At 41.3% G+C, this 16,604-nt stretch overlaps 1 protein-coding gene across 2 annotated transcripts; it reads right to left on the minus strand.

The window, feature by feature from the left end:
• Positions 1 to 2,545: 2,545 nt before the first annotated feature.
• On the minus strand, positions 2,546 to 15,712 carry NUB1 (negative regulator of ubiquitin-like proteins 1). 2 transcript variants are annotated; one of them, XM_009877583.1, is made up of 15 exons: positions 15,595 to 15,711; positions 15,343 to 15,508; positions 15,192 to 15,196; positions 12,829 to 12,887; positions 12,197 to 12,267; positions 11,152 to 11,334; positions 9,552 to 9,640; positions 8,326 to 8,432; positions 7,290 to 7,476; positions 6,809 to 6,916; positions 6,498 to 6,650; positions 5,407 to 5,553; positions 5,053 to 5,148; positions 4,102 to 4,294; positions 2,595 to 3,217 (listed from the first exon to the last, which is right to left on the minus strand). In XM_009877583.1, exons 1-15 carry the CDS (start codon positions 15,709 to 15,711, stop codon positions 3,054 to 3,056), a joined length of 1,845 nt encoding a protein of 614 aa, XP_009875885.1. In that variant the 3' UTR covers positions 2,595 to 3,053. The 2 variants fall into 2 exon arrangements, with proteins under 2 accessions (XP_009875892.1, XP_009875885.1); XM_009877590.1 differs by lacking the exon at positions 15,192 to 15,196 and having other exon boundaries at positions 2,546 to 3,217; positions 15,347 to 15,508; positions 15,595 to 15,712.
• Positions 15,713 to 16,604: the final 892 nt, after the last annotated feature.

Consider the following 16,604-nt stretch of genomic DNA (forward strand, 5'->3'; position numbering starts at 1 on the left):
TGTTTATTCAGAGGAGAGGAGGGCAAAACAGAAGGATTTACTGCGTGCCACGTGTGGCCTTGGTTTGCTGGGTTGTTAGCATGAGGCAATCAAACAAGAGAAGTTCCTCCCAGTCTTTTTCCAGGTTCCTCCTCTCTGATAGCCACTGAGCCATGAGTAAACAAGGGTTCTTCTATTTTTCTATTTGCAGATACAACTCTTTGTAGAACCAGTACAAAAATATGTAACCACATGTTTCTATTTTTATGTCTTTATTTATTCTGTACTACAGCAAGATAAAAATGCTGAAACCCTTTTTTTTAAATGGACTAATAAACATGTGGCATCTACACCCAACTAGCTGCTTAGTTTTTATTTTCTTATTTAGAGGGAATTTGGCTGGCTGCAGCTGCACAGCAGTTAAGAATGGCTGCAATATAGGAAAACAAACACGTACTTTTGTAAATATTTCTTGCCTTTCCCTCACTGCTGGGGCTGGAGTCAGGGACGCCACAGAGCTCTGTCTTGCCTCCCACCAGGCACCAGCCTGCCAGAGCTCAGTTTTCCTAGTCAGGAGAAGGGGTGGTGAGCTACAACCCAAAGCCCAGCCTTAAGGGAAAATACAGACAACATAAACCCGCAGATGTTGGCTCAGTGCTCGTCCTGGTGGCACTGATGACGCCTGCTCTGAAACTGTTAACGCTGTGTCATTGCTGCTCTGTACCCTGCCTACCTCTCCTGTCGAGCAGCTTCCTTAGCTCTCCCTTGGTAGGTTTCCACAGCTAGCAGGAAACAGCATTTTAATTATGTTAAATGCCTACCATGAGAGACTAATTTGGGAGATCATCTGCATAGCGTAGGCTTAATTCCACCGTAAACCTCTCGATCTGGTCACTGTAGCTCGGTAGTGGCCCCGTGAGAAACGTGTGTGAGATGGTGCCTCTTGGTTGCTGGGGTGATGGCTCGCTATGCAGCTAATTTTGTTGGTATTGTGCTGAGGAGGGCAGTGCCAAGTAGGAAGCCTTTGGCAGAGACTGATGGAGTTGCACAGATGGTCCAGGCTCTACCTTTTGTTTAAAACTTTGCACACAGTATGTTAGACACGTCTGGCCATACAGCAGCTGCAGATGGAATTAGCAAATGGATTGAATAGACATAGATCTCGTAAAGGGTGGAATTAATGAGCCGTTACCACTTCTGCCTGTTGCTAAACATATCGGTGTCTCCAAATGCATAGTTAAAATTGACTTACTTAAAGCTTTTAGCTCTTGCCTCCTGCCCTGCTAATCACTTAAAACTGCACACAGTTATGCTGGCAGAATTATATCATTAAGGAGTGGCTTCCCTGACAAGCGCTGTGTCTTATGATGCTAATTCTAAGTTTCCCCAAGGACAAACCTTTGCTTCTTAAGCTGTCACTGCCAGTTTGCTGTGTAAGCCACTTCAAAGAGGAGAAATCCTGCCTGCACAGCCCAGTGCTGCCTTTGGGCTAGCATCAAGTAATGCCAGGTTTGGGAACCCCTCTGGCTAAAGGAAGGAATACATTTGTGCTTTCCCACCTACTTTTTTGTAGAAGTACATCCATTGCTTGGTATGTTTTCAATTTTAGTCTTTTGAATATTCTCATTTTGCTCTGTATTTTGTCCAGTGGTTCCTCAGTCCTTGCCTGTAGAGACACAGGGTATAATGGTTGCTGGGGCTGGTTTGGTTTTTTTTCCCGTTCAGAAGCTTAGATTTCTGGCTTTAGAAATGCTTCAGCCTTCTGGTACAAGATACAAACAACTCAATTTTTATAGCACTTGCCTTGATACAGAAGTATGACATACAAATAGGTCCTGAAGAGTGTAATCAGTCCTTGCTTTTTGCTGTCCTTGACCAAAGTAGGCAAGAAAAAAAAATTCTAAAAAATCCCCTGCTGAAGCCTGTGAAGTCCATCTGCTGGAACTGAGGAGTCGTCTTGCAGGCCAAAGCTCCAGTTCCTCCAGTATCAACACAGTTCAAGCCCTCATTTCGCCACCGATAAATGCTGGGCAAGGACAATCTGTCACCAGGCAGAAGGTTCATTTTCCAGCTGCGGCTCTTGGGCCTCGCTCCCTGCCCGCGCCCCGGGCCCGGCCCCTCCAGCTCCGCGCCTGGGGCATGAGCTCCCTCTGCCGTCAGACGGGAGCATTGGAAAGGAAAGAACGACGCTCAGGGCAAGCTGACAAGCAGGAGAAGAAGTTCTGTTCCCGGGGAAGAGGAGTGCAGAAGAGAGGCTGCTATAAAACACACACAATCTCCCCCAACTATTTCTCCAGAACGCTGAAGCTGGGTAAAATAAGAGACAGTGTCTCAACCAAGTTTTCTTCAACAGGTAATTAAAGAAAATCATGTAGTACCCATGAAATCCACCCAATTTAAGCCACGTACCTGCAAGAGGTTAAGAGTTGTGTGGGGAAACCGGTTATTTAGTTGTAAAAGGAAACGCCACTGCACAGGTCACTGGGGTCTGACCGGACAGGGCCCTGCCAGGTAGCTGCTCCTAGTTTTTAAAACCACAGTACAGAAGACTCTTAGGAAAAGCAGCAGCAGCGTATAGTTTTCTTTATTGCCTGTGTAACACCTGCAGGAAGTGACAAGCAGAACACAGTAGAAATCCATGCACAACAGATACATCAATGTCTCTTAGAAATCTTCCAGAAGCAAAGGCGAACAGCTGATACCTCTATAACCTCACGAGCTAGCTTTCTGACTTACAAACTCACTTTTTTTTTTTAAAGCTGGTATTTTAAAATGGTATAGAAATGCTTCTTTACTTGAATACTAAGTGAATTAACTTATTTCACAAAAATATAGTTTAGTTCTATTAAATTTTCTTCTGAAAATAAATGTTTCTATTTTTCTGCTATGACAATAAATTACAATGTATCACAAATGTAGGCTTTAAGCAGATTTATAAATAAGCAGGAGTTAAGTCTTCTACCTATAGTGTAACTGAGTTCAAGGCGTTTAGTAAGATAAGCTGAAGGTGCGTTTATAATCCAAACTCAATTTGTCAAGGTAAATACACACAACTGAAGTAGATGTAATGGGATTTAATGCTGTGGTACTTGTATATAGGATAAGTATTCATGGATGATCTGTTCCTCTTCCTCCAGTGTTAAATCCAGATAATCCTCTTCATGTTCAGGAATATCCTCTAGGATTTCGTTGACTGCATCCGTCTCCATGTCTTCATCTGTTGGTGAACTCGAAGATCCTTCCAACACAAAAAAAAAAGGCAGCAGTGAAGTCAAACAAGTTGGTATTTTCTCTTTCACCAGCATCACTGCTCTGGGAGTCTGTACCTGTAAGACTACTTATTTTAAATTGCTCTGAAGAGAATATTGCAGGATGGCCATTTTTTCTCATTATTTAAAGCTGTAGGAAAACCCTTAGCTGTAACGACAAGGATCACTACAGCTCTGGCATATAACAGAGAATAAATACGAGTTTCCTCTTTGCTAAATGGTGAGTATTAATTACAGTTCTATCACATGAAAGGGACAGGAGGAAGGAGTACGTGGTGAAATCAACTGACTGTATAGCACAGACTTTGAATAAACTTCCCAGCAGTCAGAAATCAGATGCTAGCAAGCCAAAACACCGTTATCATCAACGGCGGGTCTGGGGAATGTGCTCCAGAGACTTAGCACGTGCTCTCTGAAAGAGTACGGCAGGGCAGGGGGGTTGGTTTTTGAAGCGAGCTGGTGTAAGCCAGTACAATTAGGTGGGAGAAGCTAGAATTGCTGGTGGCCTAGAGAGGGCCTCATGTTCCACAGATGCAGACGACCGAGGCCTCCAGCCTTGTGTGCCCAGGCCAGAGCCTGCCCAGCAGCTGTTTCCTCTCAGGACGCTTCTGAGGGTTGCCCTTTCTTCTGGGCTGCATCCACCTCACGCACTGCCTGCAGCTCATACGTGTCCTTTACGGTCCGTACACATTCTCGCCAAGGGCAGGGGCTACAGCTTCCCTGGAGTAACTGCGTTACTAAAGGAAGTAGTCTAGGGCATTACTCAAGGCCCTCTACCAGTAATTACATAGAGATCACTTAATCCTGCCATACGAGAGCCTTCCTCCTTCCCTGCTGCACGCGCCATCCTTACCTGCAGACTCTGTAGGCGAGTCTTTTGATGAAGCCGATTCTTCTGATGGACTGGACCCTTCTGGAGACAGCTGCAGCGAAGCAGGAAGAACTCCCCCATGGTGAGCAAGGGTTTGAGAAGCCAAGTGGATGTTGCCTTTAAAGACCTTTAAAGCTTGCTCTGCTGACTCACGGCTAAAACCCATGTACATCAGCTACAGGAGGGGGGAAAAAAAAAAAAGTAAAGAAAATCTGGAGAAATTCAAGCTCATTCAACACCAGGGTCTGACAGGAATCTGACTGCATCTGCCAGTCATTCCTCTTGCACGGAGGAAATCGCTGCATGCCAAGAATTCCAGGACACTGACTCTGGTTTACTGGAACAGTTAACAACAGGGCAGTGACCTATAAAGGAATGGGGATCTTGACAAGAATTAAGGGCCTCTTGTCTAGTATCAGACCAAGTCTTCCTGTTTTTTTCAAACGGCAACTTCAAAGCACTCCAGCACATCAGGAGTGGGCACATGCTATTCACTTTTTCTAGGCCAAATGGGTTTTTTTTGGCCCAGGTGACATTGATTATATAGCCACACTAACTACTGATGAGCTTTTCAGACAGTCTGTGATGAGAAAGACACATTCCAACTGTTTACCTTGTGTACTGCAACGTTGGGATGCTTGAATAAAGGTCTTATTTGTCTTTTTTAGGATAGAGCATTGGAGCGCACAGACTTCCCTCCTCATCCATGCATGACAGGTTGGTGTAAGGGGCAGAAGTACACATGGATAACATTTTTGCCTGAGTGTGACTTCACCATGAAGAGCAGATGCCAGACAGGGCAAGCGTGACAGCTTGAGTATCACAGGTCAAAGAATATTTGTACAGCTTTGCTTAAGGAAGACCTTGTGTGTTTGAAGGCATAATTCAGAAGCAAGACAATGAACTTCTAAGAAATCAAGGGGTCTAACTTACTTGATCAATACTTTCCTGGGAAACCTGAAACTGGTCCATGGTCACAGGATCATCATCATCATCTTCCAGCAACAACTCAGGATTGTCTAGAATAAACTACAGAAAACCAGAAAGGGCTCAGAATAGAGCAACAGAAATACAATAATCCTCAGCGTGGGACGTGTTTTTAGCCCAACAGCTGATATCAGCAAACCTCAGCCAATGGTTAGGAGGTGAAAGTTCTGCTCCGAGAAGATAGCTATGAGCTAACAAATACAGACTACAGAAAACGAGAATCCACTAAACGATAAATAAAAAAGCAAACAAGTGTGGGATTTTTTTTATACAGAAGTACTGCTCTTTAAAAGCGCTTACCTTAAAGGCTTGGTCCAGGTTTCCTTGTGTATTATGAAGAGCTACTTGAGCAGCTCTCTCTGAATAGCCCATACTTTTCAAGGTATTTATGTCTTCCAGTCGCTGCCTTCTTTTAGCTCTCTCCTCCCTCCTTATCTGTGCCTTTTCCTGCAAGAACACAGCCATTACAAAGCTCACTAGGCATGAGAATGCTTCAGCCTTCCCCTGGGCATATAGGGTTTCTTGGATTTACTTCTTCAAGTTTGAATCTCTTGAGAAAGAGTGACTTTTAAATTTTTTTTAAAAACACAGACTGTGCTGCCAGACACTCGTTACTAAATAAAGCTGCATTTCCATGAGCTAGCACTGTTGCCATACTTCCGCTCTGCGGATCGGATCTTATGCTATCACAGCTATTATGGGCCCCATGTACTAAGTGATAAACCCGTTTGGCAGATGGGCCCACAGACAAGATTTGCCAAGGACGTACAGTCAGAACTGGGCATGCAGCCAAGGGGCTCTGTTCAAGCCCTTCTCTCAGCCATTTGACTTATCTGTCCACGTTTCACTGTCTGAAGTCTAGAAGTGCCACCTCAGCTTACCAAAGGCACTTCAGATCCGGACGACGCTGTCTTCACTTCAGCTTCCTTCACTTTAGCACACTCACAAAAACATAAAATCCTTCTCCCCTCCTGGATCTCCATGTCCAAAGCCATGACATGGTGTAACTCGATGGTTACCCTCACAGCAGTTTATTGTGCAGTCCCTTGTCTTTCAGGGCAACCAAGCCCAGGAGGGACAGCTTGATCACGGTGGTTTTATTCGCATACAGAGCCCTGCTGAGCTGCACACCGGTGCAAAGTCTTTCTGGGCACCTCTGTGCCACAACCATGGGTCTCTGGCTCTCTCATACCATCTGTTTGGTGACAGATTCCCTTCTAAGTTTTGGGTTCAAGCTTGTGATGTCAAGCTGTCAGTTAACGCTAACAGTGCCAAAGCACAATAATCAAACCCCTCAATTTAGCACCACGTTGCACTAGTCACATAAAACACAATCTGACGTACACCCCAACCAGTATGATCCTTGATTTAATACTTTCACTGCACGATACCTCTCTCCTGTTGGTGATAAGATTGGCAGCGTGCTCTACATTCCCATGGCATGCTCGCAGGGCAAGGCGAGCTTCCTGTTCGGAGAATCCCAGGAGTGAGAGGCGATGAACTTTATCAGGATCTATGGACAGCTCTTCATATAAATGAGATGCCTGCATAGAAAAAGAACAAAATGATACTACTTATGCTGTTGCTAACACACAAACAAAATAGTGCCTCCCCATTTTTCTGAGTAAGCAAAGAACATGTGCAAGACAGAGTCCAAAGACTGGTGTAAATTACTCAGAAGTTTTACCTAAAGGCATCTTACCTTCTGAATATACTCAGCAGCCTCCTTTTCTCTGCCATTGTGATAGTGTCCTATCCCTTGAAGGAGGTAAAGCCGTAGAAATAAAACCTTCTCGCGACCATAGCTTCCCTATAGAGTTGTTTAAACCAGGGGGGAGAGGAGGGCATGTGGGTAGAAGCATATGGTAGAACATCAATTTATCATCAATAGAAAACTTTACGCATTTAAAGAAGACGTAGTCATTACTATGTGACACTTAGTGTGCAGATAAAATATCACATATAAACCACTGATGACGTCTGTGCATATAAATGCAAGTTTGGCGTGACCTTTTTGTCAGGTCCGATGCTTCACTATGCTGACCAGGAAACAAGTAGATTACAGGCTAAGGAGACACAAGAAAACTTCAGAAACTTCTAAAAATCCGTCTGGTAATACTTGAACAGTAACTGAAAACATTTAGAAAAAGAAAGCCGCCCTAATTAAATAAAGCCCGGCATACTTTGATATCAATAAGTCTCTCATGGTTCTCCCCGTAGCACCTCTGGAAGCATCTCTGTGCTGTGGAGAGCTTCCTCTCTGCATCATCCAAGCAGTCCAGCTGCTCCAGGCGGAAGTAGCACCACACTATATCCAGCTGCAGGACCGCGTAATTATCGACAGTATTCAGCAGTTCTGTGCTACACTCACTAGAAAATAAAATAAATTACTTTTTGTTTGGTTTTTTTTTTTTCCCTGGGAGAGTGTTGTTTAGTTTTTCCACACACTTTTTAAAACTAGTGAAACAACATGCTAGAGGTTATACATGCTCACATGTCTGAGAAAGCACATGCTTCATATTTGAGGTACTAAACTGAAGTCAGCGGGACTTTAATAAAGCACTGATCTCCCATCACATTCACAAATACACAGGGAGCTAATGACAACACTGCATCTAAGAACTACAGTAGCCACAACTCGTCTTGTTACTGTTTATGACAATTACTGTGTAATTGCTGAGAGGACAGAGAAACTGTCTTAGCGCACGTGAACATGCCAAGTTCTGAGCCAGTCTCCTTGCACATGCACAGGTGAGAAACAGATGCAGACACTACTACTTTTGGGGATCTCAAAAGAGTAACTTAAGGCTCCAACTGCTGGCAGAAAACTGGTTTACCTGTGACACCTTGGTTACTGACCTCAGATAAATGCTCCACATTTTACAAGAAATTACTACTTCACAGGAGCAACTGCAAATGAGTACCTATAACTGTTTCTCAAGCTAAGGTCATTTAAAGCATAGTACATAAATATTGACAGTTTCTGTCTGTGTTAATATGCAAGATGAAATTGCCCAGTGGCAGTATCTGTTTCAACTGTTCTACATGAAGGCACCTGTCACTGCAAGCCAGAGCTTTTGTCTGCTGTTCCCCATCTGCAGTGGAGGTGTGAAGCAATCCCGGCCAAAACAGGCCCTGACTAAACGACACAGGTAGAGCTAATGCTCCTCCTGTATTTGGGTGACACTAAAGAGATGTGAGGACTCAAAAGGCTCTTACCAGAAGTGTTTATCAGCATCCAACAAATACGGCAGTGCTATTTCATATTCTTTCTTCTTCATTGACGCTCTGCCCTTCTCATGATAAGCCATTGCCAGTACAAGGGCCTAGAAAAATAGGTTGAGGCTTTTTTTTGCACCTCCCCAACTCACTTATGTAACTACAGAACTATCTAGGTAATCCATTAAAGCCTTTGTTCTTCCTAGAAAAATATCACTGTACCAGTTCTGTAACAGCCGCGCTCTTTCAGATTGCTTCTTACGTTCCTCTTATCTGCTAATGTTGGATTTTTTTCTTATTAAAAGCAACAAATGTTACTGACACATGAAACACTGTACCACATTTAAGAATGCAACCCTAGACAGATTTTCAGTGATGAATGATAAAGAGCTAAACATTCTTCTGGGTGCTACTCTTCCTAACAGTGTGAAATTTGTTTTGCTTTCCTATTACAACTGTCTTGTAAAACCTAACAACTCACCTCCTGCAAAACTTCAGAACTGAAAATTACATTTTAAATGTGGCAGGAAAGCACTTTAGTTCCTACAGTATGAGAACAGAAATGCAAAATACTATTTCTTTTCACCTACATTCCATACTGATAAAATCGCATGCACCTGAACATTTCACGCAGTCTCAAAATACAGCACCTATTGCTTTCCTTCTGCTCCAGTAGCCAACAGCAGGTGTGTCACTCCTACTGTCACTCAATCCATGCACCCAACCAGAGGTGTTTTCAGTTGAGGACCTGGAACTTTCTTGAATAGTGAATAAATTTAAATTTCAGAGAGGTCACAGTGCAGAAGATCCCAAAACTAGTTTAAAAGGTCCGATTTTGAGAGCTCATCAAGTTTCCAACTGAAACTAAGGCCTAATGAACAAGTTACTTCCATGTAGGGCACCTTAAATTTTAAATAGGTGCTAGGGTATAACAAAGCTAAAGCTCATTTTAAAACACATACATACACTTACGGACCACACACAGGTCAGTGCAAGATACCTGCAACTGGATCAGTGATCAGAGGTCTGTCTCCAGATGACTGAAAAATTCCCAGTTGGAAAGTTCTACTTTATTTCAAAATTATTTCTATTAAGCAAACACCTAGTGGACCCAGGGTTACATTCTCCAAAGACATCTGACTGTATTTCAATTGCACATTTGAAATGCTTCAAGAATCAAGCTGTAAAAAACCATCTTAGTAGCTTCATAAGATACTTGTACCTACTTTTTTAGCTTGAGGAGGAATCTTGATTGACCTTCCAGTCTGATTAGCTATGTCCAGATATGGAACAGAATCTGGATCCAAGTACTCCTCTGAGAGATAAGAAAAAACAATTTAAACTGGCAAGTACCACCTTCAACAGAGTAACTCTGCTGTTGCAACACTGTGTCAGTTAAGTGCATGGTTAAACAAAAAAAATGAACTAAACAAACGACAAAAAAAGCTGATTTACATAAGGGGTTCCCCTGTGGGTTTGGGTTTTTTTGGACAATGGTCCTGATCAGACAAACAGGAGGAACTTTTAGAAGGCACACCAAGGAAAAGGCCCTGTTCATCCAGGAATTTGACACATTAGACAACATTCATCACATGAATTGTAAAAAATTGTTTGCAGAAGAGAAAATACTGACATTTAACACAATATAACATCTGAAATGCTTTATCAAATAAAGCATAGACTATCAAAAAAACCCTCTACAACCGAGCACAGTTGATAAAACTGGAAAAAAAGCCCAACAAAAACCAGTAAGTATTTTCCTTTTCCCACATCTTTAGTACTTATAACCAAACTATCGATTTTGTTTTCACTTCCTTCTGACTGAAAATGAAAAGATTATTTTCTTGTAAACAAAAGACAGCTAAGCAGGAGTTTGCCGAGATCAAAAGCTTCTGCCGTGCAATTTTTCCCAGGTGAAACAAAAGGGTTATGAAATCTTTTCTACACTTCACACAGAACCTTCACCCACTCTGTATCACGGCTTTGTGCTTTAACTACCAGTCAGTGGTAAATACCACGAAGAGGCTAAATACAGGATTCAAGGGCTGGGATTAAAATCATTCCTTAGTCCATAAAAGGAATAACTTCTTTCATTTGTCCAAAATTTGATATTATAGTAAGAAATAGGTTGTCACTGACTGCTAAAAGAAGCTTTGTTCAGGTATTTGTGCATTTGGCAGGAATTCATTATATACTCAGTTTCACAGTTTCTTGTTTGTGCGTTTTTGAAACAATAGAACAGAGAAGTGATTTAAACTCACCATCTAGCAATGCAATTCACAAACACGACCTCATTTTGAGAAATTATTACTGTTAATTGACTATATCCCTTTAACTTAATCCACAGTTGCCAGCAACGAACATCAAATGCAACAAGAACAGCCAGAGATGAGAATGACGAGTGAGCCGTTCTGCACAATGAAACCATGGTTACACACAGCCATATCTGAGATAAACCACCAAAAAAAAAGCGTGTAATGACTTACAATATATTATTCCACTGTGCTTATGTGTACAATAAATTTAAAGAGCCATCAGTCTCTTAACTGTCAAGTGCCAATTAAATAATGATTGATTCATACTGTAGCCTTTTCAAAGTGTTTTCTAGCACTCTAATTACGTAAGAAGAGGAAGCTTTAGTCAACTTAAAATCCAGTTTTCAAGAAATGTAGAAAAGTATAAAATGAAATCCGGCTACAGTACAGGCAATCTTCTATGTTAAAAGTCCACTGAGACGATAATTTTTGATTTGCAAGAATTAACAAACATGTATCTCCCCCCTACAGCCCCACAAAAAAAAAAGAAATCCCAACAACTCCCCCTTACCTCTCTCTGCTAGAATTTCCAAACCCTTCTTAGTTCTTTGCATCTTGTCATTTATTTCTTTTTCTTTCTTGCATTGGAGTTCTTCTTCTTGAACCTTTCTCTTAGTTTCCTCATCACTCAGTTCCAGCTGAAGTACCATCACTTTTGCATTGTGTGTTACACCCTGGTCTTCAAGGGTTTTGCCTGCAAAATAAGAGTACAATGAAAACAATCCAAATACTCTATTTGCAAAGAAAGACCATTTTATACTGTACTACCGTTGGGGGAAAGAAAACTCACCAACACTACCATCAAAATGACGTGAATTGCCCCACACCTTGCTGGTACTGTACTGAAGAACTACAGTAATTACTGGACTCAACAACACAGTTAAAATCCCTCCCAAAAACTCAGATACTAGAATCAGACTTGCATCTTAAAAGTGTTTTTTAAATGAGTATTGTGTGTCTTTACTTGCTTTTTTCAGAACATTCAAAAAAATACAATTGTTTCTACTTCAGTTCATTGATCTTCAGACAAAAAGTGGAATAACAAGATGTCCAAGATCCCAACACCACAACAGTAAGAGGACAGAGGAACTGGGAATTGAATTAGAGTTCCTATTATAAGTTCCATGGCTTTAATTCTAAGGGAAATAAATATGTCAGATGCTTCAGCCATCAGTAAAGAAGAAGCTGTTGCCATCACTTCCCACAACGTGTCTGACAAGTGGAACACATGTAAAGCATTACCAAAAGTTTGAATGTGCTGTTAGACAACACGGTTTTTGAGGAAACTTCGGGCTTCTCTCAAACATGCATTTTCAGTGTTTCCACGCTTGAAAAATGGATTTCCAACATTTATTACAGGATTCTTGTAATTGCTCTGATTCTATCTAAGAATCATTTTGATCATTATAATTTAATACATTTCCTGTAGAACAGAACCTGACAAACATAATTTCAGGAATTCCCAAGGAATAGCAGTTAACAGTTACAAGAAATTCTTCTGATTATCAGTAAAACAGAATATTGTCATAACAGTATACTCAACTAGAGATACATACCCAGGTCAAGCTGCTTCTTATTTATGATTATTTTTATAGCATTTTCTTTTAATGCATGTTCCTGTGCTATCCTGTGAAGTAAATAAATTAATCCATAAATATAAATTGGCAAGGCTACACAATATTTCTGTCATAATAGCAATAAAACCTAAAAAATCAGTATGTTCCTAACTGGCTTAAAATTCTGGCTATAAAAGGCTGCTAGAAGTAAAACACTGTATTGGGAAAAACATTGGATATAGACAGGGAAAAAGCAAAAAAGGCAGAATATGATTTTATTAGGCTTAAACCACAAAAGGACAAGAAGGTAACGGTCACTGCTCAGGCCTGGTTACTTACAGATGTGGAACACTGACCACTAGCGCCTCCTCAGGTACTTGCTGGGGACTTACAGAGAAGTCTCTGCTTCCACAGCTCCAACTTCCCTGTGTTCTACCTGTTAAACCACAGCTTCTTACACGAAGAACTGCCCTACAGGGACACTGGACATCCTAATCAGACAGATACATGCTAAGAAAAATCTTAAATTGAACAAACTGTGCTGTGGTTGTCCTTTTTTTTTTTTTTTTTTTTAATACTGCATGACAGCACGCTACCTCCTTAAGAGAAGAGCCAAGGGTGATTACACTTACTGTGATCTGAGCTCCTTGCCTGTGATGAACAGGTTAGTTTCCAGTGGGATTTTTCTGCTCTGTAGTAATTTTATTGGTTGCAGGAAAGCAAAAAGAGCATAGCATCAAGATACTTTGGACATTTTCTTAATTAATTATTTTACAACAACTACAATTTCTTTTGCAAATACTAATGATGTTAACGGGGTTATGGTTGGGCATACATATCAGTAGCAGTGAGGCAGGGAGTCTTGTACTCGCTGTATAGTGCTAGAATTAAACATTGTAACAGCAGAAGATTCAGAATTAGATAAATCTGAATTCACAACCAAACAATTTAAACTGATTTATGTAATTATGCATTTCTAATCTTAACTCTGCCTTGTAATTATACCACTTACCTGTGACTGGCTAACTTATGATTAATTCCTATTAGTCTCTCTGGTCCTGGATTAGACAAACTGGAATTTTAAATTAATTATAATGCTACCGGGCATAGGGGAGTTAAAGAGGAATTATGAAACTATTTGTTTGTTTTAACTGCATGGCAATCACTTAATACCCTCTGTCCTTTAGCCCATCACATGTCCTGGTAATTATTTTTCACAACAGAAAAGAAAACAATTATGACTGCATGTTGTGTTTTTCCAAGTATTCAGTTTTAAAAAAAGCTATTAAAAAAAAAAAAAAAATCCTTCTGACACGTAGGTGTCAAGGGTTAGGGCTGGGCCAGCCACTAAATGTATGACAGATGCTTTCTGTTAACCCTTTTGCCCTTCCAAAAGGGAAGGGAAATGGAATAACGTCAAGAGACTAAAACACATTTAATGAAACACTAATAGTACTGATAAGAAAATAATGAAAAAATAAAATATTTACAAATATATACAAAACCAGTACTGAACCCAACCCCCTGATGGCAATGACCACCGATGCTGCAGAGCAGCCAGGCACTGGGCAAGACTGGACTCAACAGCAGATGGGAACAGGGTACAGGAGCTGGTTTTGGGAACTGCACTCAGGAACTCACAGATTGTGACTGAAGGCAGAAGAACAGACAGAGACCTCCTTGGACATTGGCCACTGAAGAAGAGGGCTTAATGGTCTGTGATCCCTCAGCTTTATACTCGATACGACATATAGGGAATGGAATACGCCACTGGTCAGGTTTGGGTCACCTGTCCTGTCCAATCCCCCTCAGAGGTGTGACATTTTACTTATTTGCAAACCTTTTACTTCCAGCACCCCATCGTGGCACACAACATCTAGCAGTGACTTTCATTACTATGGGAGCAAGTATAACCCCAACCCTTTCTGCATACCAACGCCTGGTTGTAGCTATAAACAACCTGGTGTTACTGCTTCTAGAAGTGGACACTGTCTGCAAAAACACGCTGGTAATGCACAAAGTGCCATCTCTTCCCTGAACAGAATCACTGAAGAGAATTGGCTTGGTTTTAGCTCAAACCAGGACAACAGGTTACCATCTCAGATATTCTTCAGAAAAAAGTGTTGCCCTTTTCCAGAGTGAACACTCACGTCTCTTCCTGATGACTAGAACCTGTAGGTGCCCCCTAAATACAGAAGTTCTCTTTTGCTGTTATCAGAGTGAAGACACACGGTACAGGCCAGCTTGTCTCCATCCATGCTTAGCTGACTAGGGCAGACGCAGACACAAAATTTGGTATGGTGACAAGGCTGACGCTGATTTGGTAGATTGGCATCATAATCCTGGCATGTTTTATGTGTGCAACTTGAGGTTGAAGCCTGACTTTAAAAGGGCAAGGCTTAATTCAGTTCCATCTTTTCGATGCTTTTAGGACCCTGACTTAGAACAGATGAGTACCACCACAACAGCAAATCCTGCTTCTCATTTCCTAGTTCCAACACTGAACGTGCCCATTTTGAAGTAAGTTTCGTGAGCTGCCTGGGCTGCAACAGTTTCATGAGAACAATGTTACCACTGTAAGAATATTGCCACATGCCACGGCTAAAAGCTAAAGGAGTTCTTTTTGGTGTCATCAGCCGTACGTGGCCTAAGATGACACCAACTTCAAGTTGCTTATTGCACACAAGGGAATTCCTTTTTTTAATTAAAGCTGTCATTCAAACAAAAGCTGTGGCAATTGATACGCTAATTCAACTTCAGGCATTCTGCAGCTGAAACCCACCTGCTCTTTACTGCTAACATGAACAGTCATGTCAGAAGGAATTAAACTGAACTAGATAGACACTTCAATCTAATTTACTTTGCTTAATTGAAAAATAATTTCTCATTACATTCTAAAGGCAAGACAATTACAGAGCTCCCAATATCATATTTCTTTGCCATGATACCTGGCAACCTGAAATGTACCTGGTAAGCTGAAATACACCTCAGCAACTCCCCCTCCCCTCACATTTTCTAGATCTAACAGAAATTTCATACAAAACACCTCAAAACGTTGAGTAAGTGAAAATATTTGCACTGGATACTTGTCTAGAACTCAAAAGGCCAAAGTAAAGCTACTTATCCTGAATTTTCTGCAATGTCACTTACTTTTCTACGAGGCAGATATATATCAAGCCTTGCAATCCCAGTCACTTTAAAATTTTCATTTCCTGTTCCACGCTCAACTGCTTTACACCGTATTTCTTCAAGCATATTCTCCATATCGTTCTCGTTGATATTCAGCTTGGATGAATATTTTTGTACAAGCTCCTAGGAAAACAGCAAGAAAAACTGGGAAAAAGTACCAGCAGTATGACATGGAAGACATGTGACAACAAGTGAGAGAGAATATCTACCTTCATCTCTGTACCAGCTTCTTTTTTTTCATTTGTATATGGTGGTTTCCACAGTTGGATTTTGTCTTCTCTTAAACAACTTGTCAGTTTTGCTATTAAATACTTCTTTTGTGCCATTCTTTTAAAACAAAAACACAACCGGAAGGGAAAAGAAAGAGAAATAATAAATATTTTAATATAGTTTTCCCATAATGACTTATTGTACCTTTTCAAGCAGCCTAAGTGACATTTTGGAATTCAGAAAAAGAAAGCTGAGTATAAAATGCATTGCATGCATTTTGGTGGGAAAGGGAACCAGAGTCCAAACTACCATAAAAGATTACAAAGGGGGTTAAACTTGGATTAGAGCAGGGATAACGCAGAAGTTCCCCACACCGGACCTTGTCATTTCAGGAAAAATTAAACTTATTTCTAACCCCTCAGGTGAGCTGGAATTGCAGAAGGTGCCAATTCAAAAAAATAGACGAATCAGTTCTGCCCTGCCTTGGAAAGGATGGCTCAACCCAAATCCCCTCCAAAACACATAATCATAGCATGGTTTGGGTCAGAAGGGACCGTGAAAATCATGTAGTTCCAACCCCTTTCCCACTAGACCAGGTTGCTCAAAGCTTCATCCAGTCTGGTCTTGAAAGCTTCCAGGGATGAGGCATCCACGTGTTCCCTGGGCAACCTGTGCCTGCGTCTCACGACCCTCAGAGTGAAGAACATGCCCTTGCTCTGCCTTCCTGCTTCTCCCACTTCCCTCCTTTAACAGCCTTTCTACACCAGGGGACGGTTGAACATGAATCATTACCTTCTTTGGGAAGACAGAAAAGAGGTGTCAAGAGAGAATATCTCAGAACCACAAGCTCCACTGCGAGAAGATCGTAAGGTAAAGTTCAGAGCCCTTCAAAGAGCTAAGAGCAGACAATGTGCCTCCCCAATCTCAAGCATTTGTCAGGCAAACAAGTTTAATAGTATCATGAAATGTTACTGTAAAACTCTAGTATCACAACAATAAAAATCGCAGG

The sequence above is a fragment of the Apaloderma vittatum genome, unplaced genomic scaffold (genome assembly GCF_000703405.1).
Source record: "Apaloderma vittatum isolate BGI_N311 unplaced genomic scaffold, ASM70340v1 scaffold16330, whole genome shotgun sequence".
NCBI classification, from domain to species: Eukaryota; Metazoa; Chordata; class Aves; order Trogoniformes; family Trogonidae; genus Apaloderma; species Apaloderma vittatum.

What these genes read in the sequence shown, in the direction of transcription:
- NUB1 (XM_009877583.1), bottom strand. Translation starts at nt 15,711, where the DNA reads ATGGCACAAAAGAAGTATTTAATAGCAAAACTGACAAGTTGTTTAAGA. An exon ending in AGAGACTTATTGATATCAAA is followed by an intron (nt 6,917 to 7,289) that starts GTATGCCGGGCT and finishes ACAACTCTATAG; the next exon opens with GGAAGCTATGGTCGCGAGAA. An exon ending in CTCGCCTACAGAGTCTGCAG is followed by an intron (nt 3,218 to 4,101) that starts GTAAGGATGGCG and finishes TTGTGTTGGAAG; the next exon opens with GATCTTCGAGTTCACCAACA.